The sequence below is a fragment of the Hippocampus zosterae genome, chromosome 5 (genome assembly GCF_025434085.1).
Source record: "Hippocampus zosterae strain Florida chromosome 5, ASM2543408v3, whole genome shotgun sequence".
In the NCBI taxonomy this organism is placed as follows: Eukaryota; Metazoa; Chordata; class Actinopteri; order Syngnathiformes; family Syngnathidae; genus Hippocampus; species Hippocampus zosterae.
The window spans coordinates 20,176,929-20,204,305 of NC_067455.1; the positions used below are offsets into that span (position 1 = coordinate 20,176,929).

Below are 27,377 nucleotides of genomic sequence, written 5' to 3' on the forward strand. Positions count from 1 at the left end.
AGAGATGAGATCTGTGCTGTCGTTCTCTTAAAGGTGAACTCTGAACTGATTTCAGCAGTTTGCTGCAGTTTGCTTTAATCTGCCCCTTCCAACAAAATGTTTGCTAAAAAGGCTGACCGCAACTTCCAAATATGGGTCCTATCATGACTAACTGTAGTCTTAGTAGATATGCGTGCATTCTCCCATGTTGGCTTTTAGGCATACTAATTAAATGGCCACAGGGGAATATTTTTAACAGAATGACATTTTACATTGAACAAAGAATGGATGGATGGAAGTCGCAAATGTCTCTTCCGGGTGACTTTTCACAGGGTGTAGGGACAGAAGTTGACTACGAATAGCAAATCTCTGCAAATTATTGACACCATCCTAAAGCTGTTTATTTTTACATTAAGAGTGCATTGTCATTCCAAATGCTTATAAACATACTTGTTACGCTGAAGCACTCTCTTTAGAGTTGTGACACGGCACCACGAGTAGGGATTACCTGCTGCTATTTTGCCTATCTACTGTAAAGTGACCTGAATGAAGTGAACTGAATGGACACAGCAAGTGGCAAACGTGAAAATTCTCATTGCAAGCTTGACGACTTCATCCATTGGTACATATCAAGTTGTGAATATGAATATGGGTAAGTACTGTTGAAAAACACAATATGTGTACTGTATATACTGCATTTATATGTCTTGGTGGGCGCCTGTCTCCATCTCTCCTGAACACGGAAATTGATTTTTTGTCTGTGTAAAAGTGTCTGTGCATTTGATGGGTCCGATGCGCGACCCTTCCACATCATGCAATGGGCTGAGACTCACTAATTGTCTAAATATTATGGCAGAATCTAAAATGTGTGTGCGCACTGTGCAGTGGAGTCTTGCACAGTACAGTTGATCCCGCCCAGCGCATGTCGTAACGGAAAAGCAACACAAGCCGGTGCGGTTTGGTGTCTGGCCGTTACCTCGAACGTGAAAGTGAAGCACTTTTGGAAATCGTAAAAGCTCACCATGAGCTTTCTGCCAACCTGTTGGAGTGTAGCTTTCTTCTACGTCTGAGGCTCACAAACCCCAGCTGGTAACAATTGGAACTTTCCGTATCCTTACACAAAATTGTTATCCTCACACAAGCAGTTCTGGCACTTCTGATGATTATCCGGCACACCTCTTAAGCACTGAGCCTGAGTGGATGAGGTAGTTATCTGCCAATCTAACCAACCCTGTGTAGACACAGTAATCAAGGAGGGCTACATGCAAAGCAAAAGGCTATAGGAGCAATAGTGCTTGATAGACATCAAAGTGCTACTGCCAAAGTTCCAATATGAAATGAGCTATGCTATATTTTTAAGATTTTCCATTCATTCATCAAATTTCTAACGCGCTTATCCTCACGAGGGTCGCCAGTGTGCTGCTGTCTTCGAGCAGTAGACAGGGGACACTCTGAACTGGTTGCCAGCCAATCGCGCACACGTACAGTAGACAAACACCTTTCACCCTCATCATCACACCTAAGGACATTTTTGAGTGTTCCATTAACCTACTGTACCAATAAATCATTCAGCCACACAGCAAATATGACCGGCTGTAGTGGGTGCAGTTAAAGGGGTCAAGAGAGGGACATCAGCAGGGGCATTGCTAGCACACATACATGCAAACGCATGCTTAGGACCTACTTTGCGGCAAGATAAACTGTTGCAGATTAGATTCACGTCAACCATATACAGTACAGGTGTAAATAATCCCACCATTGATTCTTTATATTTTTAATGTATGAGTGATACACAACTCAACAGTAGAATTTCTTAACACAACATACCTACTGTGATAAAGGAAATATTCAATTACAAAATAAAGACTTGTACTTTTTAGATATTGTTCCTCAAGTAAGGTGCCACAAACAACTTCATGGGTGGGCACAGCCCCCTATGGCCCACCCGTGGAGACGGGTCTGGTTGGCCCACCCGTGGATATGGGTCTGGTCTATGGTCTATATCTTTTTTTTTTCTTTTCTTGTCACTCGTATTAGAGACGTGGGTTGACATTGGTGTGAATATCAATGAAAATATGTTCACAATTGCCTTGTTGAAATAGAGATTGCATTTAAAATAAATGAAAGATTACAAACACCCAGTTTAGTTTCTTGACACAGCAGTTTGAGAAAAAAAAAGCAACTACCGAACACCTTCTCACCAAGTTTCGATGCCCCTTGAGTAATTTGGTTGCATTGCGGTTTTAAGTCATTTTCCACATTCAATGGGATAAGTCGTTGCTGTGCGTGTATGTGTGTGTCACCTTGGTCTTCTAAATATCAGGCCGTATTGCTGGCAAGCGAGGCCAACGGTGGGTGTGTAAATGATGGGCATGAATCTCTCAATGTCTGACAAAATCACACGGTAGAAGAGCTTCTCGCTGCGGTCTTGGAGTCCCATCAAGAACACGTATCTGGGAATGACAAGGATGAACACAGTGGAAAACATCACATGTTAATACTGAACCTCCAGAGGACCAATACCTGATGGACAAAAGCTATTGAAGTGTTGACATAACCGGCATAATCAGCATAGCAGTGAGGACTTGTTTGGGAGAGAATATTTAAAAGAAGAAATCGAGTGGGAAAGTAAGAAAAACTAAATTGTGAGGGGGGAAAGCAAACCGAGTGAAATGAATCTGTGCTGTACAATAGCGACTTGTACCTTGGGAAAAAGCTGCACAAGCCCTTTATTGTTCTAGTTCTTTGACTGGGAAGTAAAAGTTGCAAATGACCCAAATGAGGTCAAACATGCCAAAAACTGTTATTTCTAATCAGAACCATTTCCATAAGTTCTCAAGCACAAGGTGGCTCTTGTGTGGATGAAAGGATCCCACACCCTCTCTGCTTTATGTTCTGCTGCAGCAACAGCTGCACAATTGCCTCATGATGATGGTTGATCTTGGGAAACTTTTTCATTTGGGAAAGCCATATTAGTTTTTGCCATACATATTACATAAATCATGTGGGTTGTTTTTTTTCCATGTTCAACCATATGTTGTTTATTTTTATTTATCAATTACTGAATGTTGTCCATGAATTAGAACAAACAACCAAAAAATCATTCTTACACAGTTGTAAAGGAAATCGGCTGAAATGCTCAGTGTGAATCCTGTATTACTCTATGCGGAAGGAGCATGGGCTCCCAAACACAAGGTCCAAGAAACTTAACTTAACTTCACTGTCATTCATACAGGAACATCCGTCCACTAGGAAATGAAAGAAATGAAAAAAAAATAAATAAATAAAGGCCACACTAGCCGCATACACAAGAACCCCCCTCGCTTATCCTGATCTGTCAAGGTTGAGCTGAAGCCTCTCCCAGGTGACTTTGGCGCGAGGTGGGGCACACTGTAGACAGACCAACTCTTCTATACTGCTCCACACTCCTACTGTGAAGCAGCAATTGAATTCTCACTGTAAAGCTACAAAATAAAACAAGAAATAACCAAACATATTTGAGTTTGTTTGTTTTTTTATGGTACATTTTCAAGTGTGACTGACTGAGAGCACAACTCAATTGATTTTTTTTCAGTATTGGCCTCTGTATGTTTATGGAAAAGTAGAAGAAAGCAGTGTTTGCATCATGTGTGGATTTGTAACAAATATTGAAGATGAAAAGTTTGCATGAATTCCACTCTGACAGATCAAGCTGAGGTCTCATTGTGAAATATTGAAACATATTAGCTTAAAGGCCACATGTTAAAATGGACCAAATCCAATCTTGAAAATGCAGAATACATTTGGCTTTAATTGCTCCTACAGCCAAAAAAAGTCACATTTGAGTAAAAATCGAACTTTGAAGTCTTGCACTGTGGCATAATAAAACACAATGAATTTTAACTACCTTAAGCAGTATCCTTTCTCCTTTTATCCTTTTATCCTGGAACCTCACAGACAGAAAAAAAGTCTATTACTTTATTTTTTAGCATGAGTGACCAAGTCTCTGGCCCGCACATTTATTTTTAGTTTGTTATTGTTTTCTCAGTCCGATGAGAAGCAGAATGACCTTTTTGTTCTGCAGGATCTCAATTGGCAGAGTCTTCGATTATGACTCCCGCTTGATGACTGTCGCCATTTGAGTCCCATGCAAACATTTTGGATGGAGAGACATGAATTTATGGCTGCAGTGCTGCTGTGATGACATGGCATCAAAACTCAAGATGTTGCTCGGCGATTTAATGTTACTCAGTGAGTATTGATGGAATTGATGAAATAGATGGAAGCGTTGCCAAGCAGACTGAAACAGGATTAACCCTTTCAGGGATAGCGGCTACTACAGTGGACAGTTTATCATGTTATCAGGTTACAGGGTGCAGGGAAGGATTAAGGAATGTCAGCAATATCACATCCATTAATCCGTGGGAGCAAATTTTAAGGATGGAACGCTGGAATGATGGAGTCCACGGACAGATTGCAAGTGACACTGATAGAGCATGGGAATCAAAATAAAAATCGAATAAGCCATTCGAAATGTTGATGCTATGATGTTGTTATGGTGCGAATGGAAGAGCACAGTAAAAATCTATTTAAGTGGTCTCACAAGAAAATCACTCATCCCTGTTGAAAATGACTGATGATGGAATGGTTGACGAAGGGCCTGACAAAGAAGGCAAATTCGCAAGTAGATAATATCAAGCGCTTGGCTCTCAATTCAAAAACAGCAAACTAGGCAGGAGTTCAACTCTGTGCCTGGCATGGGAACAACCAACTCCTACTAATGTATGTACACACTGCCTAGGAATGAAGCATCAAAATAGAACTGACATTGAATGTTATGGTTGAAGGGTTTAGAAAAACACTTGTGGGAGGAAAAGGGAGTGTAAAGATATTTTTTTTTCTTTAGGAGTGGGGACTGAGTGCTTTTAATGAAATATGTGATGTTAAATAGGAAACTACCCAGATATAAATTACATGCAGAATCTGTACAATTCTCTGGGAAAAAAAATTGCAGAAACAAGATAAGGAAGCAGAACACGTGTGAGGCTACACACTTGGGAGTATTCAGGCTGTGTTTGTGTCTCACCTATCCAGGTCATCTTTCTTCATTTCATAGTTCTTAAGGACTCTTAGCAGCTGGACATCCTGAGTAATGAAGCAAGGAGGGAGAAGGCCGTGGATTCCCAGCTGCAGACGTTCCTCCAGGGAGAATGCCATGCCCTTTAAATACGAAGATAAAAGATCATTAAAATAACCACCGTCTTAACATGGGAAGGGTCACGTCGATTGACAACGGCTTATGTTCATTCAGTGCAGTATCAAAGGATTGCATATTGTGCTACTGTGAATGAGACTATACAGGGCTCCATATTCGTGTTCAGTGGAAGTCTAGCACAAATGTGGACATGCAAAAAAAAAAAAACGAACTGTTTTCAGCATTTTTGGCCACGGCATTCGTCAAAGAAGAAGAATTTGTGCTTGGTGGTTGTGCCTTCTCGGCAGCACATGCGTACCAGCACTGATTTCTTGATTGGGAGGAATGTCGGCACCATTTGACTGTCATTGCTGGACATCCCCGGGGCACTTGTGTCTTGCGCCTGAAATAGGCAGCATCTGAATCTGAATTTTCACAGCCCCGCTTGTTCAGCGAAAAGGTCGGTGCTGATGGACAGTCTGCGGCTGGATGGATGCATGAATTGAGGAGCGGACGATGAGAAGAAAGGAGTGTCAGATGCGTATGTGGATCTGGGAGTCGCGGATTGGAATTGAAGCAGATTTACATGGGACAGAAGAAGAGAGCCAATCTCTCTTTACGTTAATGGATGCTACAGCTTCTTGTTGCTTTCAAGCTTAGCTTGTAGCAGACGTGTGCACATTGCGGCATGATGTCTTTGATCCACTGGTGAAAAGGACACTTTGATTCGCTCCTCTTTCATCCATAACTGCTTCAGACAACAAAGTGTATGCAGGAAAATGGTTACGATTGCACGATTGTCTGTGTATCATGTGTTGTCTTGTATTATTTTGTCATTTTTTGTTAACTTTTCTTTTGATGGCGGCGCGGACACCCGCAGCGGCTCCTCTTATTTTATGTTGTCATTGAGAGGGAAGACATTTCATCTGTGCTGGCACATTTGACAATAAAGTTGTATTCAATTCAATTCAATTCATATTCAATGTCACAACATTGTACACAGTAATCACAGTTGCTCTGCTTGGTAGCTCACGTTGAATTCAACTGAAGTGAAATGCATTGAAATGCAGCATGCATGTACAAATCAAGTATCAAGTATGAAGTACAACTTTATTGTCAAATGTCCTTTATGTGTAACATAGAGCACAGATTTCCTCCTTCTTCAAATGTTGTTATACCAAACAGCAAGCAAGTTTTACATAATCTTATTCAAGCTCAAACATGTGTACTTAAATGAGGAAACAAAAAGATTAAGATGATTCCTAAACAAATGGAGATTTTGTGATGTCTTGAGGCCCTTGAAATTTAAACAGAATTTTAAAATTTAAATTTGCTGTAAAAGGTTGAAGATATCATCGTTTGCGATTCCTGCCTGTCATACATGAATTATCCTCATCTATTCAGAATTCCTCTTGAATGCACAGCACCTTGATTAATTGAGAAGGCTAATGGTTATTTTCTTTTACGTGTCACTTCTCTAATTGACTGATGAGCTATCAAAAATATATCCACTCTAGACCCCCTCATTTGATTCCATTTTAAATCTTGAAACAGAAACAGCAGTGTCATTTCTTTATTGGTGTGTGGGCAGCCCAACATGTTTTCTTTTAAAACACGGATAAACCAAGTGACATACACACAGAGAAGACAACCAAGGACTGAGAATACGGGTATCAAAAAGGCACATGCATGTGTACGTGAGTACTGTGCCACCCAGAACCTAAGGACACACAGGAAATAAACACTGAGTGGCTATGTTGGCCACAACTTCTGACTCAGCACTCCCTGATGGGCACAAATGAGGACGAGACTCGAGTCATGGTGGTTGGGATTGAATTGGGTGATGAGTTCACATCATACCTCCCAAGAACACAAAGGTCTTCCCTCAGAAATCACAAGATGCAAAAAAGCCCAGTCAGCCGACTAAACCACAGAATGCCAAGACCACCAAAACCTATCCACGTAATCCTTCAACCAACAATACCAATGCACCCCGAGGCCAAACAAATGGTGGGGTCCCAAAGTGCACACCCTTCACCACTGAATCCATCTGGATTCTGCTATTGGTTAGTTTATAGCACCATTACAATGTTCTTGGTCACGCTTCGTAACTACCCTCACTCAGTGTTGCCTAACCTTTATCACCACATTTCCTGAACTTTTGTGGAAAACGTCATCGGGTCAAGGTATCATGAAAATGTGCTTTCTTTCGAACATAGGAATAATAGACAGCACTGTTTGAAATGATTTTGAATCCGCTCATCCAAACTGATGTGATTGTGGGACGGCGGCTATTGCCGACGTCTTTAGTGTAAATGTGACTATTTTCTCATAATGATGAACTGTAAAAAGTGCTCCTTCCATCCATATACGGTATGCTTGCTCCCAGTAGTATTCCTGAAATATTGGGTTGTCATTTTATTGTCTAATTGTGGAAATTATGAGCTTAATATATAGCTCAGTTGGTAAGGCATCAGTTTGGCATACGGGAGACGGTGGTTCGAATCCCGCTTGGGGCAAAAAAATGAGCACATATGGTGTCATCCAGTGTGGGTCCTTGGGCAAGATCCTTCACGCTAATGCCTACCTCATACAATGATGAGAGACAATAAAGCGAATCACATGCCGGCTCAGACGTCGCCCGGCCAAACAAGGTCTGCGTCAGGTGCTGGGGAACCAGAGCACCTTGATGAAAAATGGGCTACTGGAACGAAGCGGAGATGGGCGAGATGCGATAACATGGCTCTGTTGGAATGCTACTACTCAAGCAACCCTAGTCAGAGGGGTTACATGCAGAGAATGTGGGCTAAATGGTTACTTCGAAACCCACAGTCACGGTTGACCACGAAACAACTAGTAGCTCAGTGTTCCAACATCCACAAACGGCAACTGCTGTCACAACTTGAGATGGATGAGGTACAACGCAGGTTCCATGGTGAAGGGCCCCAGGCTGCCAGATCAGAGGAGGAGGTCATACAAGAGATTGGGAGGCAAGCCCCAATGAATGCAGATGATGAGATTGGGTGGCCAGCCCCAATGAATGAAATGCTGAGCGAGGCAGCGACTGACCTGAAAGCTAAGATCATGGCGAGAATGAAAGCTGGGCAACCTAGAAACCGATTACAACGGCTATGTGAAGTACCATCTGAAAGTCTCATAGAAAGTGTGAATGCAGCACTGAGGGCGATCCCGACCGTAACGATCACAGAAACCAATGAGCTGATATACGCTTCAGCATCAGTGATCCTGGAGACTCTGGGCTATAAGAGCAACCATGGAAGCCATGAGATACGTTACCCACCATGGAAAAGACGGTTGGAGGCTAAGATCAAGGCGGCCTGGAAAGATGTGAGTCAATTGACGGAGGCCCAGAGAGGTGTGATGAAAAGGCAGATACCCGAGAGGTACATCCAGATGACCATACCTGAAGCACTCGAAACTGCCAAACAAAGGCTCCAAGCCTTGTCCAGTCGCCTAAAGCGGTACACGAAAGAGAATGAGGCCAGACGAATAAACAGGCTGTTCGCAACACAACCTGCGAAAGTGTACGCTCAGTGGCAGGGTCCTAACAACAGAGCTGACCCACCAAGACTGAAAACTGAAAGGTACTGGAAAGGCATATGGGAGAAGGAGGTTGCACATAACAGCAGTGCACAATGGCTGGTGACCCTGAGAGAGGAGCACAGCAACCTCCCTGAACAGAACCCAGTTACCATAACAGTGGCAGACATACAGGAAAGAGTCTCAGATATGAAGAACTGGACAGCACCAGGCCCGGACATGGTCCACACCTACTGGCTAAAGAAACTCACAGCACTCCATGAGCGCCTAGCAGTACAAATGAACCAGCTGCTGAGGGATGGGACTCACCCAGAATGGCTAACCGAAGGGCGAACTATCCTGATCATGAAGGATCCCTCGAAGGGTGCAGCCCCATCCAACTATCGGCCAATAATCTGTCTCTCCACAACATGGAAGCTCATGTCAGGCATCATTGCGGCTAAGATAAGTGGACACATGGATCAATACATGAACAAAGCGCAGAAGGGCATTGGTAGAGATACCAGATGAGCCAAACATCAGCTCCTGGTTGACAGAACAGTCGCACAAGACTGCAGGTCCCGACGTACCAACCTGTGCACAGCTTGGATTGATTACAAGAAAGCCTATGACTCGATGCCACATACATGGATCACTGAATGCTTGGAGTTGTATAAGGTGAACAAGACCCTAAGAGCCTTCGTTGCGAACTCGATGAGGATGTGGAAAACCACACTTGAAGCCAATGGCAAGCCACTTACCCAAGTGTCCATCAAATGTGGCATATACCAAGGTGATGCACTCTCCCCACTGCTGTTCTGCATGAATACATCAAGGAGAAGGCTCCAACGGATGACGTACTCAGAGAATGTCTCAGACAATGGGGAACAGAAGATAAGGCGCTGGAAGTGGGACCATCATGGGAGGGCAAGCCCCTACACGGGATGTACCACCGGACCATAACTGAAGTGGCTGATCTCAAGAAGTCCTATCAGTGGCTAGAGAGGGCTGGCCTGAAGGACAGCACAGAGGCACTCATCCTGGCTGCTCAGGAGCAGGCCTTGAGCACCAGAGCCATCGAGGCCCAGATATACCACATCAGACAAGACCCAAGGTGTAGGTGTGCAAAGAGGCACCTGAGACGATCCAACACATAACTGCAGGGTGTAAGATGCTGGCAGGGAAAGCCTACATGGAACGCCATAACCAGGTGGCTGGCATAGTCTACCAAAACATCTGTGCGGAGTATGGACTGGAAACGCCAAGGTCAAAATGGGAAACACCTCCGAAGGTGGTGGAGAATGACAGAGCGAAGATCCTGTGGGACTTCCAGATCCAGACTGACAAGATGGTAATGGCGAACCAACCAGATATCGTGATCATAGATAAAGGGCAGAGGAAAGCCGTTGTAGTGGATGTAGCGGTCCCAAGTGATGGAAACATCAGGAAGAAGGAACAAGAGAAACTCGAGAAATACCAAGGGCTCAGAGAGGAGCTGGAGAGAGCCTGGAAGGTAAAGGTGACAGTCGTGCCTGTGGTGGTCGGAGCACTCGGGGCAGTGACCCCCAAACTAGATGAGTGGTTGCAAAAGATCCCGGGAACAACATCGGACATCTCAGTCCAGAAATGTGCAGTGCTGGGAACAGCAAGGATACTGCGCAGAACCCTCAAGCTTCCTGGCCTCTGGTAGAGGACCCGAGCTGAATGAGGGACGGACACCACCTGAGGGGTGAGATGAGGATTTTTTTTAAATATATATATATATATATATGGCTGATCTCAAGAGGTCCTATCAGTGGCTAGAGAGGGCTGGCCTGAAGGACAGCACAGAGGCACTCATCATGGCTGCTCAGGAGCAGGCCTTGAGCACCAGAGCCATCGAGGCCCAGATATACCACACCAGACACGACCCAAGGTGTAGGTTGTGCAAAGAGGCACCTGAGACGATCCAACACATAACTGCAGGGTGTAAGATGCTGGCAGGGAAAGCCTACATGGAACGCCATAACCAGGTGGCTGGCATAGTCTACCGAAACATCTGTGCGGAGTATGGACTGGAAACCCCAAGGTCAAAATGGGAAACTCCTCCGAAAGTGGTGGAGAATGACAGAGCAAAGATCCTGTGGGACTTCCAGATCCAGACTGACAAGATGGTAATGGCGAACCAACCAGATATCGTGATCATAGATAAAGGGCAGAGGAAAGCCGTTGTAGTGGATGTAGCGGTCCCAAGTGATGGAAACATCAGGAAGAAGGAACATGAGAAACTCGAGAAATACCAAGGGCTCAGAGCGGAGCTGGAGAGAGCCGGGAAGGTAAAGGTAACAGTCGTGCCTGTGATGGTCAGAGCACTCGGGGCAGTGACCCCCAAACTAGATGAGTGGTTGCAACAGATCCCGGGAACAACATCGGACATCTCAGTCCAGAAATGTGCAGTGCTGGGAACAGCAAGGATACTGCGCAGAACCCTCAAGCTTCCTGGCCTCTGGTAGAGGACCCGAGCTGAATGAGGGACGGACACCACCCAAGGGGTGAGACGAGGATTTTTTTTTAAATATAAAATGATGTTACTGTTTTGTAGTATAACAGTAACCAGGGGCGTTACTAAGTTTTATGGAAAGGGGGGGGAGGGGGGTTCCAGTATGTTCAAGATTTTAATCTATGGTCAATCCATAAATGACCAGCGACCCAGTGAAACGTCAGCATGTTAGAACCTATTGCAAATTAGAGGGCACACTGCAAACAACTCTTGTCTTTGGATCAAATCCTGCCATCGTAATTACAGTGATCCAAGCCACTGGAAATTTATGTGAATAGGGTTGTGTCATTGATAGTTTGTCCATCAGTGTTGACCATGGATCCCAGCCTTGAGCGCAGACTTTAATTTGGGTTGTTTATGTTGATTGAATTCAAGCAAGGCACCTCTTTGTAGTACTTTGTAATTAGCTCTCTAAAACGACTAAAATTAAAAGAAGTACATGGAAAACAGGTGAATCCCATCGTGGACTAGACACCCTTTGAACTGCTGAAATCATTTTGTTTATGGTCTGAAAAATAGTTGGTGGCACATGTCGGTCATTGTATAGTTAATTACCAGGTGTTTTTTAGCATGATTTAGGACATGAGTGTGACTCCTTCATCACGAATTTCACTGAAGCTCTCTGTAGTCCAGTCTGTACTTAAGAGACCACAGACAGACAGATGCAATGCTGAGTTACAACTTTCCTCAATTTTCATAAAAAGGTTTGGGTTTTTCACAGAGCCAGATGTTCAAATGAGACTTCATCCATTCATCCAGGAACTGGCCCAAAAATGCTGAGCTCCATGCTGCATAAAGGGCAAGGAATACGTGAGAATATTTTCCAGGCAAATAATGAAATAAAAACTGCATTGACAAAAATAAAACAGACCTTCCAAAATTCTGTTTGAATTCTTCGATTTTGTATTTCACAGCTTGTTTCGCTTAGCTTGCAACATAAGAAGTTGTAACCTCTTATTAAGAGCAGTTTTTACTGGATTGAGGCAGATTTACAAAAATATGTATTAATCATGTCACTCCTGCCAAATGTCACCCAGGGGGGAAAAACGTTATTTAGAAAGGAATAAAAACAGATGATCACATCCACTCATTGTGCATGAAAACTCACATGAATTCAAAGCATCTTATGCTTCATTTGGAAGAGTTTTCCATCACAACCGTAACATTATCACAAATCTACAGTGTGTGTGTGTGTGTGTGTGTGTGTGTGTGTGGTGGTGGGGGGGGATATGTGTATTGTCAGTAGGAAAGGATTTATGGCAAGCTCAGAGACTAGTTTGGAGGAGGCGTGGGAACCACAGAAAACTTTGCAATGGCCTTTTCCGCAGTAAATAAAAAGGTCTGGAAGGATATTGTCAAAGTAGGCCACACTCTGTTAGGGGAGTGTTGGGGGAGTGTTAAATATAACGGGTGATAACATCTCAACTGATCCATAAGGGTTGCGGGTGTGCTGGAGCCTATTGCAGCTGTTTTCGGGCAGTAGGCAAGAGACACCCTGAACGGGTGGTCACCCAAGTGCAGGCCACACAGAGACATACAACCACCCGCGCTCACACCTCGGGACAATTTAAAGTGTTTCATTAAGCTGTTATCCATGTTTTTGCAGAAAACCCACACAGGCACGGAGAGAACATGCAAACGCTACACAGGAAGGCCGGAGCCGGAATCGAACCCTGCACCTCTGCACTGTGAGGCCGACGCGCTAACCAGTCGTTCACTGGGGCGCCCACCAGATTCTTTCATCCTCATTTAATAATGTCTTCAGAATCTTGATTTTTTTTTCACACACACACACAGGTACAATAGAAAAACGACCTTCGTGATTATTCGAACACAGGTTGTAATGTTTTTACTTGCTATAATGTTCACTTGCTCTTTGTGTACTGGGTTGGGCCGGATAAATCTAGAAGCTTCCACATGTCCCAGACCACATCTGAAGTGGCCGCACCGTGTGCCGACACATGTGTTGCCCACAGTATCATGTTCCAGAAGTCAAAAGCAAAAATCATTTATCTCATGGGCCACCCCTCAACTTTAGAGTACTTCCATGCCCAGTCCTAAGTTGTATTCATTTGAGAGGAAACAGCTATTTCGTTGCCCAGATGGCCAAACAAGACAGATCAAAGTTTAAGTCCTTTGAAAGTGATAAAATTCCTTCTGGGAGTCTCGGTGGTTTGAAATAGTGGGTTTGTTGCACATTTTAAGGGTAAATGTTCAAAAACCTAAACATTACGCTCCTTCAACCTTTTCATTCCCATCTGTCACAACCACACAGAGTGCAAACAGCAGGACACTCCCTTCCTTACAACTACAGTCTGGAAACTGTTACTGTAAATTCCTCAATGCCACTGTTTGTTTAACTTCATCCAAAGGAGTAAGTTCCTTATCACAATATTCACACAGTAAGGAAACTATTCTCACACGCTATTGTCACATGATATAATCTCGCATAGTTCGCCATGTGCCTGAAAATCATTCTTTTCCTGAGATGTAATTTCCCCGAGCGTGAACTTCCTTCCGGCCATGAGTGAGGCAAATGTCCTCTTGCAGTGGAACAGTGCCTTTGTAATAACAGGTTATAGAGTTTGTTCACAGGATGGTCATTGTTGGGTACGAGTGAGAGGTGTGATGTCAAATATATTAATCTGCTCATTAGTTCCAATTGAAAAACGATTTTCATGCCAAGAGCTAAGTCGAGCAAAAAGCACAGTCAAACTGTGGGCCTGGGTGGTTATTTTGCTAAACTTTGCACCAAGAGAATTGGGCGTAAAGGGACTTTTACGCCTCTGCGTGCCATTTTGGTATGGAACTTGCCTTTTCTCGGCCAATCCCCGCAGCATCCTTCATTTGCATCAAATTCAGGATGGTCAGTGCGCACACTCGAGTACGCTGTGCCTGACTGAACCGCCAAACTAGGGGATCGACTCAGGAGCGCAATGGAAGGTACAACGCTGGCATCCATTAGACCAGGGATGCCCAAACTTTTTGGACCAAAAGTCGACTTTTCGATCAACCAACTTCCCGCGATCGACCCGTTACCGCGCACGCACATAGACACGCACGCCATGATGAGCAACAGCCTGACATGGAAGCACGCGACGCACTTTTGTAGCCTGTTAACTATCGTCACACATACCGTTTTAAAGTGCTTCCCTCGGCCCTCTAGTTTCCTATTCGTTGCCCGTGCCCTCAGTGAATTGTACTTGAAACAAACTGAATGAGAATAATGATAACGATAAAAGATATTGCGCAACAGCTCTGATCACAAGTTGCAATTGCAGACTGCTGAGTGCTAACAACTTCCGGTGATGCAGGTCACGCGCCACCGTAGGTTCAATATTTACCTGACTTATTTTCGTTACTACTTTTTGTGAAAATGAGACTGATAGGATGATTAGGGTGCAGTATATAGTAACAAAAAATATATTACAAACATGCACAAAGTAACACAAATTGTTGTTTGTTTTTTTTCTCCTCTACACGCCTCGCGATCGACTTGGGACCAGTCCGCGATCGACCTGTCAATCGCGATCGACGTAATGGGCACCCCTGCAGTAGAGGAAGCATTACATTCGTTTCAAAATATGATGATAAATGAACCGGTGGCATTTAGCGACGGGAGCAATGACGCAAGTGTGGTTAAAATAACATGACAGACTGAGACTGGGAGAGTAACAGAAAGACAGAGAAGTGATCCTTTTTGGATGTTTACGTCAGTTCATGGATCAAGCACCTGTTGAGAATTTTGTCAGTCAGCTCCGTGTTAAAGAACAGCAAGTTGTGCAGAAACTACGTAAACAATGAGCAGTTGGACATGTGTATTCACAAGTTTAGAGAAAGTCAAACTAAGTTTTGAAACTGCGGCCCTCTGAGGTACACATACCGCCGCGGTAAATTCTAAAATAATGCACTGGTAGTGTAGTGGCATATGTTGCTGCCATCCGTACAGATTATGTGTGTTTGCATTTTGGTCAGCGCTCCAATACACAGCCATGGCCGGTCCCAGGCTCGGATAAAACATGGACAGGTGCCAAACAAATCATGCCAGTGACTCATCGTGGCGACCCTTGTTAGGACAAGCTGAAAATTGCAACAAGATTAAATTGAAAATGCTCTCCTTTAAAAACTGAAATTCCATTTCGTTTGGCTGGTTTTGCCTGCCAATTTTGCTAAATGTGGGCACACTGGAAACTTGAAAAAAACTATTTTCTGGGAACGATTAAAATTATGTGATTTAGAAAAAAAAAGCCTCAACCCTGCATCCAAAATAAAGTCTGTTGAGCAGTGGTAATTCACCTCATATGACGCTTTTCTGATATTTGTTCACTTCAATACAGATTCCCTCTGCACCAAAAGAATCAACTACCATTGCGATTGGCCAAATCCGAAAAGGACAGGGGGGGGTCTCCTCATTGGCGCTCTCGCAACCACATCCACCGGTCAGACACAGGTCCCAAAGTCCACAGGCCAGTCAACAGTGAGAGGGCTTAAAAGTTTGGCACCGATATACGGCCTGGCAGAGATCACTGCAAAGAACTTTTCTATTCAGTGTGGAAGAGGGATTGTTTTCTTTTCAAAAAGGTCCGAGCCAGAAAAGATGTGATGGCTTTTTTGTTTGACCCCTTTGGCTGAAAGTTATGTACAGTATAGTGATAGCCATCTTATCCCCACTTAGGTCTCACTTGCAGTGTGTTCATGTTGCAATCGTGCTGCAGCAATACTTTTCACCAATGTCACTAGCAATTTATTCAGTTCAATCACACTATTTTTTACCATTTAAGATTATTGTGGTAAAATTGGTAGGACTAAACCAAATCCATATAACTTTTGATAAAGTTTTAAAAACTACTAAGCAATGAGATCACTGGTTACAATTTAAGAATAAGTAAATTGTAGTACACAGTGGAGCAGTGTCAGGCTTAGCCTCTGAAACTGGCATTGGACTGCAGTTGAGGACAGAAAATTCTGAAGCACGCATCAATTTTGCAAAACTGTTCCAATGTGGATAGGCAAGCAATTAGCTTCAAAATAACTGCAACGCCTCAGCTGTCAATGCCCGCTTGTACAGTCGTTGTCAAAGTTTGTTGGTTACATATCTCTCAAATATGCCTTTTTTGATACAGTACAGTGTTGTTTTTGTCAAGTCCTCCTCTCATGACATCCAGTCGTAACAGAGGTGAAAAAGGGAAGCAAGTTAACATCGCCGCTCATGAAGGCAACCAACTGCGTCTTTCCCACCCAGGGTCCAGCGACTTAGTCTGGATAAAATTTAAAACTGTTGTTGTTGTTGTTATTATTATTATTATTATTTACAATAGTTTGTACTGTACACTTTCGGGAAAATACGGCTGAAGCTACAGTATTTACTCAATTTTGCCGGTCCATCAGCCATCGTTTGTCAGCGGCCTGGGCACCAGTTTGTCATCATCTGTCTGTCATTATTTCCGGCCAAACAAAACTTTAGTAGTCAGTCTGTCAGTCCGTCATCACTTCCGTCAATAAACGACACCGGTTCACCAATCCATCAATCGTCAGTCTGTCAATATATAAATAAATATATAAAGTCCAACGGATGAAAAATCCAATTTGATTAAAATCGTAAATGGAGTGCACGACTGCGATTGGCTGGCAACCGGTTCAGGATGTCCCCCGCCTCCTGCCTCAAGACAGCTGGGATAGGCTGCAGCACCCCCAGCGAACCATGTGAGGATAAAGCGGATCAGAAAATGAATGAATAAATGGAGTGCACCATATCTCAGGCTATGCACATCATACGGTGACTACCCAAAGAGATTAACACAGCCTACACTATCTACTGAACTGGTAAGTACAGCGGCAGCAGGCTGGTGGCTGATTGCTGCTGTTTTAACTTCTAAAAGTTTAACTTTAAAGTTGTGCTTGTCTAAACCAGAATCCTGTGCCACACTGTTGCCAAAGATACAATCCTGGTGAGTTAAAGTGAAGCCTAAAATCTTGTGAAAGCTGAAACCAAGTTGCCATTACTACTCACCATTGCTTCAGTATTTTATTCTTCTTCTTGTCTTTTGGTGGTTTGCAAACAGCTTTTTGTGCACACGCTTTGAAGCCAGTTTTTAAGTTGTTGTCCTTGTATTCAACTAATCAACTCACCCATCAACTACAGAACTTGAATGTGATGCATCTTAATTTTAGTTACTGTCAAAGAATGGTTTTTATCATCTAGATGTGATAATGCAAACCATGTGTCTGTTTGGCCAGGAGTGCCTCCTAAAATTACCTTGCCTTGAAAATTGATTTAAAATCCATCAGTTGTCAGGAAAAGGAAATAGTTATGGCACGTTTACGGCCATGGCATTTGATTTTTCACCTTGAGTTATTTTCAAGAACATTGCAAAGAAAATTGATCCCACACAAAACGTCGGGTGATTTCAGGACACAGACAAATACCTTTACTTCTGTTTTACCCTACGCAACTGCAAACACCCACTTGAACTACTTTAGTAAAAAGGTTTTAAAAAACTAAATGGGAGTGGTGATCTCAAAAAAATAAAAATAAAAAATCTCAAATGAGTCTTATACCCTTACACATACACTTAAAACTTTCATAGACTTTGCCAATACAAATGTTGATTTTGAACAAAGCTTCAAAGAGCATCAATGAAAGGCAAATACTGTACTGAATAAGACTCAAATGGACAATGAGAACACGCTGGCCGAGTCTGTGAATCTGGATTCACTTCAGCTGGTGATGTCAGGGCTCCTCGGATCAGAAAACCGACTGCAGCTGACCAAACAGGGCGCATGCAGCACTAAGGTTTTCCCACAAAAATCTACACAAGCACCATCTTCCCTATCCCTCTAAAAGTGCCACGTCTACTTCCAAAGAACTCTGCACAAGCCAGAATAGCATTGACTTTCAGTTGTTCCCGTTGATGGGTGAAATACCGTTAACCCAAAAATCTTTTTTTTTCCGGCTAATTCGGCCTCAACATTTGTTTCTTATATATGCCCCAGATATGCTCTGGAAGCTAATTTGGATTTCTGAGCTCATGTGGGCGACATTTACATATTGGGAGTCAGCAGAACTGGAATATCTCCCTGCTATCAAAGAAAACCTGATGATTTCATGGCCAATAGTGGAGAGGGGGGCTCCGGCCAACAGCTGCAGGAAACAATGAGTCATAATTGGCTTTTCTTTCATGAACCCACACCACTATTTACAAACACACACTTTTTGCCCATGTATGCATACTGCACACATGCACACAGTTGGCATTTCAAGCCGTGCAGCTCTCTGTGATGTATACAAACACTGTCCACAAAGTATTTCTAGGCCTCTGCTCGGGATCACATCCACCGTATCCACAGCACAAACATGTGATTCCAAGTGAAAACAGATGAGCCATGACTCCAGTCAATCAAAAGAACTTCCTCAGAACTTCCTCACTGTTGAGCCCCGCACTGTAGGGTCATCTTGTTTTATCAGCAGAGGCATGTGTGTCTAGACACTGTGAAAACAGTTGGTGGGGGTAAGAGAGTGGATCTCCGGGAGGAATGACAGACTCATCCCACAGTTATCCCGCTGTTGGAAAAAGGAGACAAACAGTCACAAAGAGAACACGGGGGCAAAAGGGTTAAATGTGGTTATGGTCCATTTTTATTTGATCAATCAATTATCAAGTCCTGGGACTGAATCGTGGCAGCTCACAAGCTGTAACAGGCCACTGACCAGGCCAGTATTTACGTTTCTTTTTGGCCCTGGTGTGCTGGTTGCCGTTTATAGAAACAAAACTGCCAGGCCCCATTTAACACCATGGAACAGAAATAGAAACAGCAAATAATGCAGCATCAACTAGAAACAGGCTATTCAAAAATGTCTGTGGCAAGAATATGTATTCCTATTCATATTCAAATCTAGAATCTAGTTATTTATATATCTTTGTATTGTTCACAACACTGAAAGCATGGTGTCGACCCCTAAAATCTCACCTACATTTTACACTGGTGAGAGTTATGAAATCTGAGTGAAGACGTTTTGATCAACTCAGAAGATTGACTCCCACTGTCGTGACCGGCAGAGGCAATTGCACTCTAAAATGCTGAGATACAATTCAATTCAAGGAAAAATAGTCAGACTCAACCAATTTTACGGTGTAGGTGGACATTTTTTTCCCCTACGGGGACCAGCCCATTGCACTGCTGCGTCTGCGGCATCGGGCACAATTCCGCTGATGGCGCGATAAATTTCAATAAAGCCAATGCAAAAAATGGAGTAGAACATCCATCCACAAATTGGAAATAACCAATATCACGTGTTCCATATCAAATTACGATGACAGAAACCTAAACGTGGAAAAGTTTATTTACATACTGAATATTTTTTTATTAATGAGAAATCACAGTTTGCCATGTTTCTGTTTGTTTTGTGATGTAGTAGACAATAGGGAAGAGGGGGTGGGGGCGTTCGTTTTTAGGACTTTGGCAGTATTAGCCATTCTTTGGCATCGAATATAGAAGTCTTGTGTGACCTCAATTAACCTTATGTGGTAATTCCCCCCATCCCATACACAGACACAGAATTCTGGTTTTGATCCCCCCTATGGCACAAGAAGAATATAAAACAATCTGAAATTTGAAAAACTCCACCCAAGGCCACGTTGGTATCAAAAGTATTCCCATCGAAGAAACTATCGATTCAATTATTTGAACCGTGGCTACATTTTCACATTTTGTCATTGTCATTCCGGTTTGGTCTTGTCTCTCAAAACCTCAAAAATGCTCATCTCAATCCCACAGTATATTCAAAGCCAGTAACCCAACGGTTTTGACAATGACCGTTCAATGTTGATTGTAGCCTGTTTATCTAAGATCCTGGGAAAATAAACAAAACTAATATCATTCTTTATGCTCATCAGTATTTGCGTTTTAAGAAATAGGCCATTGAACATGCTTTGTTGCAACTGGTCAACCACATTTCATTAGCATTAGATAGAAATCAAAATTTACCTTGTTTCCCCCTTCTCTGTCATTGTCATGAAGTCTAATTTTTACATTTGTGTATTCTTTACATTGCCCGTTTCTGTCGACATATTGTGTATAAACTTTTCTACACATACCGTTCATCCGGTAATTTACATTTGGAACTTTCGGCTTTGTATCCTCATTGAATTGTTTCTAAAGAACCAAAACAAACCAGTGCAGAATAATTCATAAAGTTTTTGAATCTTTTTTTTCTTTTTTGGGAGGGAGGGGGTTGCTTATAACAACGTATCGTCGGGCAGCAGAGTGGACAAGTGGACAAAGTCCCACTCTATGGACTTTGCATGTTCTCTCTGCCCTTGCATGGGTTTTGTCAGTACCCAGGCTTTTCCCCAAAATACACAAAACATCCATGTGAGCTCAATTGAAGACACTTGTCCACATTTGTCCGTTGCCGTCATGTCATGTGCGCCGTGTATGGCTGATGACCATTCTAGTAATCCTGCTTTAGACCCAAAGTCAGCTGTGATTGGCTCATTGGTCATGACCCCCTAATTAGGGCCAGCTGTACATAAAATGAATGGGTGGTTGCCCTGAGGCGACCGACAGTCAAGCGTGTGTGGCGTGTGTAAAGCGACTGAAACTGTTACTGAAAGCATCAAGAAGCATGGAGTTTAGCTTAACGAAATGTGTTTTCCAACATCCAACCCAGGGTGCTGTCAGATAAATGCTGGTTTTGAGTCGGATCTTCTTTGAACTTGAACACTTTCATCCCTGCTGCACTCGTTAAGTTAAATCGGCCTGGTAGTTTTTATGCAATCAGCCTGACAGCATAGCAGACAGACAGACGGTGACCGCTGGTGAACACCTTCCTTGCTGAAGATGCAGGAGTGAGGAATGAATTCTGTGCTTTCATTCATGCCCGAATGCACATTAATGTGCATTTGCTCATGCTTACTATCGTATGTGTTTGATCTGCTAAAAATGCAGCCACCAGGAAGCTAAATCCAAATGGATTGGTTCCAACACAAATAGTTACCTCTCTCGTCTCCCCAGAAATATCCTCCCTCATATTTTTCCCCTGGCAATCCATTCATCGCTTGGCTTTTTTCTATGAACCACTTCAACATAGAGAAAGGAAGGAGTGTGCTTCTGAGGGCACGCCTGCCATCGGTCGTCAACTTATTGATAACAAATATCCCTATCAGACCAAAAGTCGAGGGATCTGTGTCAGTGTCAATTATCCAAATTCTACATCCATTTGGATTCTCCTAACCATTGCTATCTTTATCGCTGGGTGGGGTTCTGGGGTTCCTCCTGAGTCCTCACAAATAAAATATGCTCGGGCCTGCAAATCAAGTTAAGTGATCGGGCTCGGGCCGGGTCGGGCTTAACTCCTTCACTCCCAAAGACGTTTTTAAATGTCTTTTCACACTTGGTCTAGAATTGGCTGGTACTGAATGAGTTAAATACCCTTGGGCCGGTTCAGGTCGGGCTCGATTTTTTAGGACCTATCTTAGCTCTAGTTCCAATATAAAATCAATTAAACAGCACCGCTTCTTTTCACATAAAGCAAGACTATAACTGCATCTGTGATTAAAGAACAAGCAGCATGGGATCCTGTAATTATCCTCTCACCGCTATGAGTCATGACATTTTGGCCACACTGGGAATATGAAAGTATGATGTTCCCCAAAACTGTCTTCAAATCCTCATCCTGAGCAAACAGTCCATAGCTGGGCTGCGTAGATCAGAAAGTGTCAACTTGTGAATGTCAAGACAAGTTGTTGGTCCAATAGCCTTGACAGGCGAGCTGTTGTTGACATAAGGGAGGGCCAACCTTGAAGGGGTGGAGGTAAGGCAAGTCTCCTTAAATACAGCTGGTGCTATTAAGGTGGCCTTTTCATCCTCCTCGGTCCAGGTCCCTTAGGAGCCCGAGTGTTCCTGGGAATGTTTCCAAGTCTCACAAGGAATGATCAACTTTCTGAAACTAAAAATGGACTTACTACAAGACCAGTGGCGCTTCGGCATTCAGCTGTCCTGTTCAGGTCAGAGCTAATCTGACAGATTTGGCCATTAAACTCCCTCCAGTGGAATAATGTCTAATAATATCTATCGGGGCATTTTCTGCCATTTATCGAATCTTGAGTCTATCCTAGCTGAATGTGGGCGGAAGGCAGATAATGCCCCGGATTGGGCACCTCTTGTTCTTTGGGCATTGAGAGAACCATTTGTATATACACTCCCACTTATGTCACTGAAAGGAACTCAATGCCAAGCTGTGATGCACGAAAGTCAGCCATGTGTAACACGACACTACCAGTGAGCCCCTTTCTCATTGTGGCTTGTTCAACGTGCAAAAATCGCTTTGCAGCAAACACTCACGGCAGTTGTTCAACATTCATGGTTTGTGTCACAATTAATTTAATATACGCTGCAGTAGTCACAACTACAAGGAGTGAGAGCATTAACATACTGTACGTAATGAATACTCAACACTGCTTTTGAAGTACCGGTAATCCTATCACATTAGTTTATTCTTATCTCAGTCTACATGCGACAAAACATCTCAATCATCACAGCGTCAGCCACTATGGTGCATTCTTTTGTGGCATTGGGACCATGTGTACAAATTCTGTTTTCCAATCGTGAAACTAAATACTCACTTAAATCTTTTCATCTGTATCTCTCCAGAGAGGCCAAGCACTCCACCACTCAACGTTCTAAACAAAAGAAGCATTGAGACGGAGGAGGAATAGATGAGGTGGGATGCTTGAGAAGAGCTTCATTGGAAGGTGGTGTGGCTAAGAGTGTCTCCTTGTGTCTGTCTGAGCAGGACTGAAGACTTCTCTGTTGTCCACACATGAATGAGCACTGACATACAAAAAAAATCATTTGAGCTAGGAAGTTTGTGCTATTTGGATAAAATCTTTGTGTGGAGAGTTGAATTGACACAAATCTGTCGTCCAGCCTGTGCCTGCTTTGGAAAGTGATATATAAACATCCATCCATCCATTATCCGAGCTGCTTATCCTCACGAGGTTCGTGGGCATGCCAGAGCCTATCCCAGCTGTCTTGTTCGGCGGGATACACCCAATCACTGGGCACAAATAGACCATTCACACTCACATTCACACCAATGGATAGGTTAGAGTGTTCAATCTACCATGCATGCTTTTTTTCAACGCGGGAGGAAACCGTTGTAACACACGGGTACAGAGAGGAAATGCAAACACCACACAGAAAGGTCGGAACCCATATTCGAACCCACGACCTCTGCACTGGGATACAGATGTGCTAAACAGTCATTCAACGTACCACAGACAGAAACATGTCACCGAGTTTATTTTTGTATTGTTTTCTTACATTGGGGATGAGTTTACAATTTGGGTGCCGGATATTGGAGGGGAACGGAGATGTGCTTTCTTTCTGGTTGACGCACCCCGCTCTATTCGAGGAATGTCTGACGACTGGCAACCACTGTTGACAACCTGAAATACCTGACTACCCCGAGGATAACCCACACACACATATTCATATGGAAACATATACCGGTACACAAAGCCATGTAGTGCATCGAGTGAGATGGGGGCTGACAAGTCCCACGGCTCTGCACCAAGCCATAATAGCGAATTGCCTTATGGAATTTGTGGTGAAAGGTGGCCTCCACCAAGGCTGCCTTTGTAATCAATAGTGTGTTTTATTGAACATATTTTATAGGCGTGGGCCAAGATGTGGTCGATGTTCACTTTTGTGGCCTGAGGATCTCATCTGTACAATTTGTCTATCATGTGGTCCTGTCGGCTTCATTCAATGGGAGATACTCAGATGCACCCCAAATCTGAAGCCATAGTGCTCGAAAAGGGGTTGAGTGAGGGCTTTGTAAATTGCTGTGAGAAGATGGATGACATCCCTTCCGCCGCTTTCACTCCCCATGGTAAGTCCAACTGAATTGGCAGATAACGCATCGCTTCTGGTGCTTTCTGATATTTCACATAAAACACATCCATCCATTTTCAGATCCACTTTCTCCTCACAAGCATCACAGGGGGTGCTGGAGCCTATCCCAGCCGTCTTCAGGCAGTAGGCGGGGGACACCCTGAACCGGTTGACAGCCAATCGCAGGGCACACAGAGGCGAACAACCATCCGCGCTCACACTCACAACTAGGGACTATTTGGAATGGGTGTTCAATCAGCCTGCCACGCATGTTTTTGAAATGTGGGAGAAAACCGGAGTACCCGGAGAAAACCCACGCAGACAGAACATGCAAGCTCCACAGAGAAGGCCGGAGGTGGAATCGTTACCAGCCAATCACAGGGCACACAGGGATGAACAACCATCCGCACTCACACTCACACCGAGGGAGAATGTTGAGTGTTCAATCCGCCTACCACGCATGTTTTTGGAATGTGGGAGGATATCCGGGGAAAACCCACTCAGGCAGAACTTGCAAACTCCACACAGGGAGGTCGGAGCTGAAATTGAACCTGGTACCTCTGCACTGTGAGGTCGACGTGCTAACCACTGGACCACCGGGCACATATAACAAATCTAAATAGATAAATTAGAATGAACCTTGGCTATATAAACTCCAAATATACATCAATGTTTCACCACAAATGTGAAACCACTGCAATGGAGACTGCAATTGTATGGGAAGCAAACAACTCTCAAGCCAAACATTCTGTTTCAGCCAAAATCATGTCTCCTTTGTAGATTTGGTAAGTTGGCAAATGTACTGTTTGCTATTTGTTCATCTATGCTTGGCCACGTGTAAAGGAAAATCCAGTTCTTTTCAAACGGATCTGAGAGGTTGATGAATGTTGCAGCCAAACCAAAGTAACAAACATGGAAGTCTAATGACTTCCAGTTGCTGCAGTGGGTTATCGGGACTTGCAGTGTTTAGCATACCATCACACATTCAGTGTCCAATCAGATATGATGTTTTTTTAGCATTTGCCAACAGGCACTTAGTACCAGTCTTTCATCTGAAGAGTTCATCATGTCAAGTCACAGCATTGCCTGTTGCAAGAAACATGTACAGTATATTTTTTCTCACGTTTATATTTTTTTTAATTATGATTTATTTGTAAATCAGTTTTGTGCTATCCTTCCACAGGTTTCGGGCAAAAACTAGTTCTTTTCTAGAATGTTCTCATTAAAAGTTAGCAAATCCCTGTCTTCTGTAATTTGCCCTACACATTGTCCATAATTAATGGAAGTACTGGCAAATCAGATAGTAATGTCAAACCAAACCATCTGGTCAGTTTCGCAGTGTCACAGTAATTAATTTAACCCTTTCATGCACCCTGTGACCTGATAAGATGATAACGGGTCCACTGTAATTACCGCTGCCCCTGAAAGGGTTAAAGTTGAATATTCCGAATTCCTTTTTATTTATTTTTTGTCACAGCCGATATGTTCAGTTTATGATTTGATACAAGTCCGCAAACGTTCTGCTTTTAAGTGACTTCTCCCATCACAGAATTAAACAGGCTCAGAAGAAGCTGTCTCAGTTCTCTGCACCCTTTACTGCTGGATGCACTGGTTCAGGTCAAGATCAAGGTCATCTTTATTGTCAAATATGCTTTATGTATAACATGCAGCATAGATGAAATTTCTTCCTCTCAATCCTCAGTGCAAACATGCTGTGCATTAAACACACACAGCTAAGATGAGATATCAACTGCAGTGTATAAAAAGACAGAATGTGTAATCTGAACAGTAGAAACAATAGAAACAATATAAACAGAAATAAACACTTGTGACTATTGTGCATTAGTGCATTGTGCAATACGCAGATATCGGAGGTTATGGTCATCTACAGCATTGGTCCCCAACGACCAGTCCGCAGACTGGTACCGGGCCTCGGCTAGTTTGGGACCGGGCTGCACAGAGACAGACCTGCGAGCTGTGAGCAAATTTACTCCATCAGATGTGAGGTGGGAAGTGTGCGCGACTCTAGCCAATTGGAGTCCTCCTTTTAATCTTGGTTTGCAATCAACAGAATCTGCCAATAAATGTTAGAAGAAGCAGTAAACAGAAAGTAATCGTAACAAATTGACCGAACGTACATCGAAACGTGCAGCTGACGGGCAGCAATGACTTCCAAAGATGAAGCTATTAGGACAAGAGACGTTCCTCCCCTCGCGGTATATCTCCAGAGCGATGTGGAGGAGGAAGCTGGTGTGCATGCTTTGTCGTCAAAAACAAGACAATACAAAGAAATCTGTTGAATCATTTGAACAAATAGCACTCAAGTGGAAAGCATGAAAATGCGAGCAAAGTTTGGACAGCCTGCCCATGTAAACATTAGCAGTTTAGTCACTAAAAACAAGCCAGCAGTCACCGGAAGAAAGTGAGCAATCAATCGTGTCATCTTTTGCAACTACCGGTAGCAATGATGCTAACGCCGTAGGTGGGATCACGACTTCCATATTATTGATAATAACATTATATGCCGTATCTCATTCATTCATATTCCGATCCACTTATCCTCAAAAGGGTCACGGGGGGTGCTGGAGCCTATCCCAGCCGTCTTCGGGCAGTAGGCGGGGGACACCCTGAACACGTTGCCAGCCAATCGCAGGGCACACAGAGACGAACCACCATCCGCGCTCACACTCACACCTAGGGACAATTTGGAGTGTTCAATCAGCCTGCCATGCATGTTTTTGGAACGTGGGAGGAAACCGGAGCACCCGGAGAAAACCCACGCAGGGACGGGGAGAACATGCACACTTCACACATGGAGGCCGGTGCTGGAATTGAACCAGGTACCTCTGCACTTTGAGGTCGACACGCTAACCACTGGACCACCAGGTTACCCTATGGCGTATTTATTGTCCAGAATTGATCCATTTCACCGTTCTATTTTATTTTATTCTACCTCAGTAGAATAACACTGTTTGAAATGAATGGATATTAATAAAATGTTAATTACGGGTAATTCTGTAATTATTGTTGTTGTCCGTACCAGTGCTTTAAAACTGGCAAATAAAATGATTTAAAAAAAAAGAAAATGGTTGCCGGTCCATGAACAGCATGCACTTGTCTCAACCGGTCTGTGACACAAAAAAAATGTTGGGACACCACTGATCTACAGTACAGAGGCAGTAAATGGGCATCTGTAGGCTTAGCGACACCCAACCTCTCAGTTCAGCTTTTGAGGGGCAACTGCATCCC

General features: G+C 43.4%; 1 protein-coding gene across 1 annotated transcript in view; it reads right to left on the reverse strand.

The window, feature by feature from the left end:
• me1 (malic enzyme 1, NADP(+)-dependent, cytosolic) overlaps window positions 1–27,377 on the reverse strand; it is a 74,863-nt gene that overhangs the window by 41,778 nt on the left and 5,708 nt on the right. The window contains exons 2-3 of the mRNA XM_052064732.1: window positions 5,045–5,178; window positions 2,283–2,432 (exon numbers count right to left, since the gene is read on the reverse strand). Of these exons, the coding sequence (XP_051920692.1) occupies window positions 2,283–2,432; window positions 5,045–5,178 (284 nt within the window). The remainder of the gene's footprint in view (window positions 1–2,282; window positions 2,433–5,044; window positions 5,179–27,377) is intronic.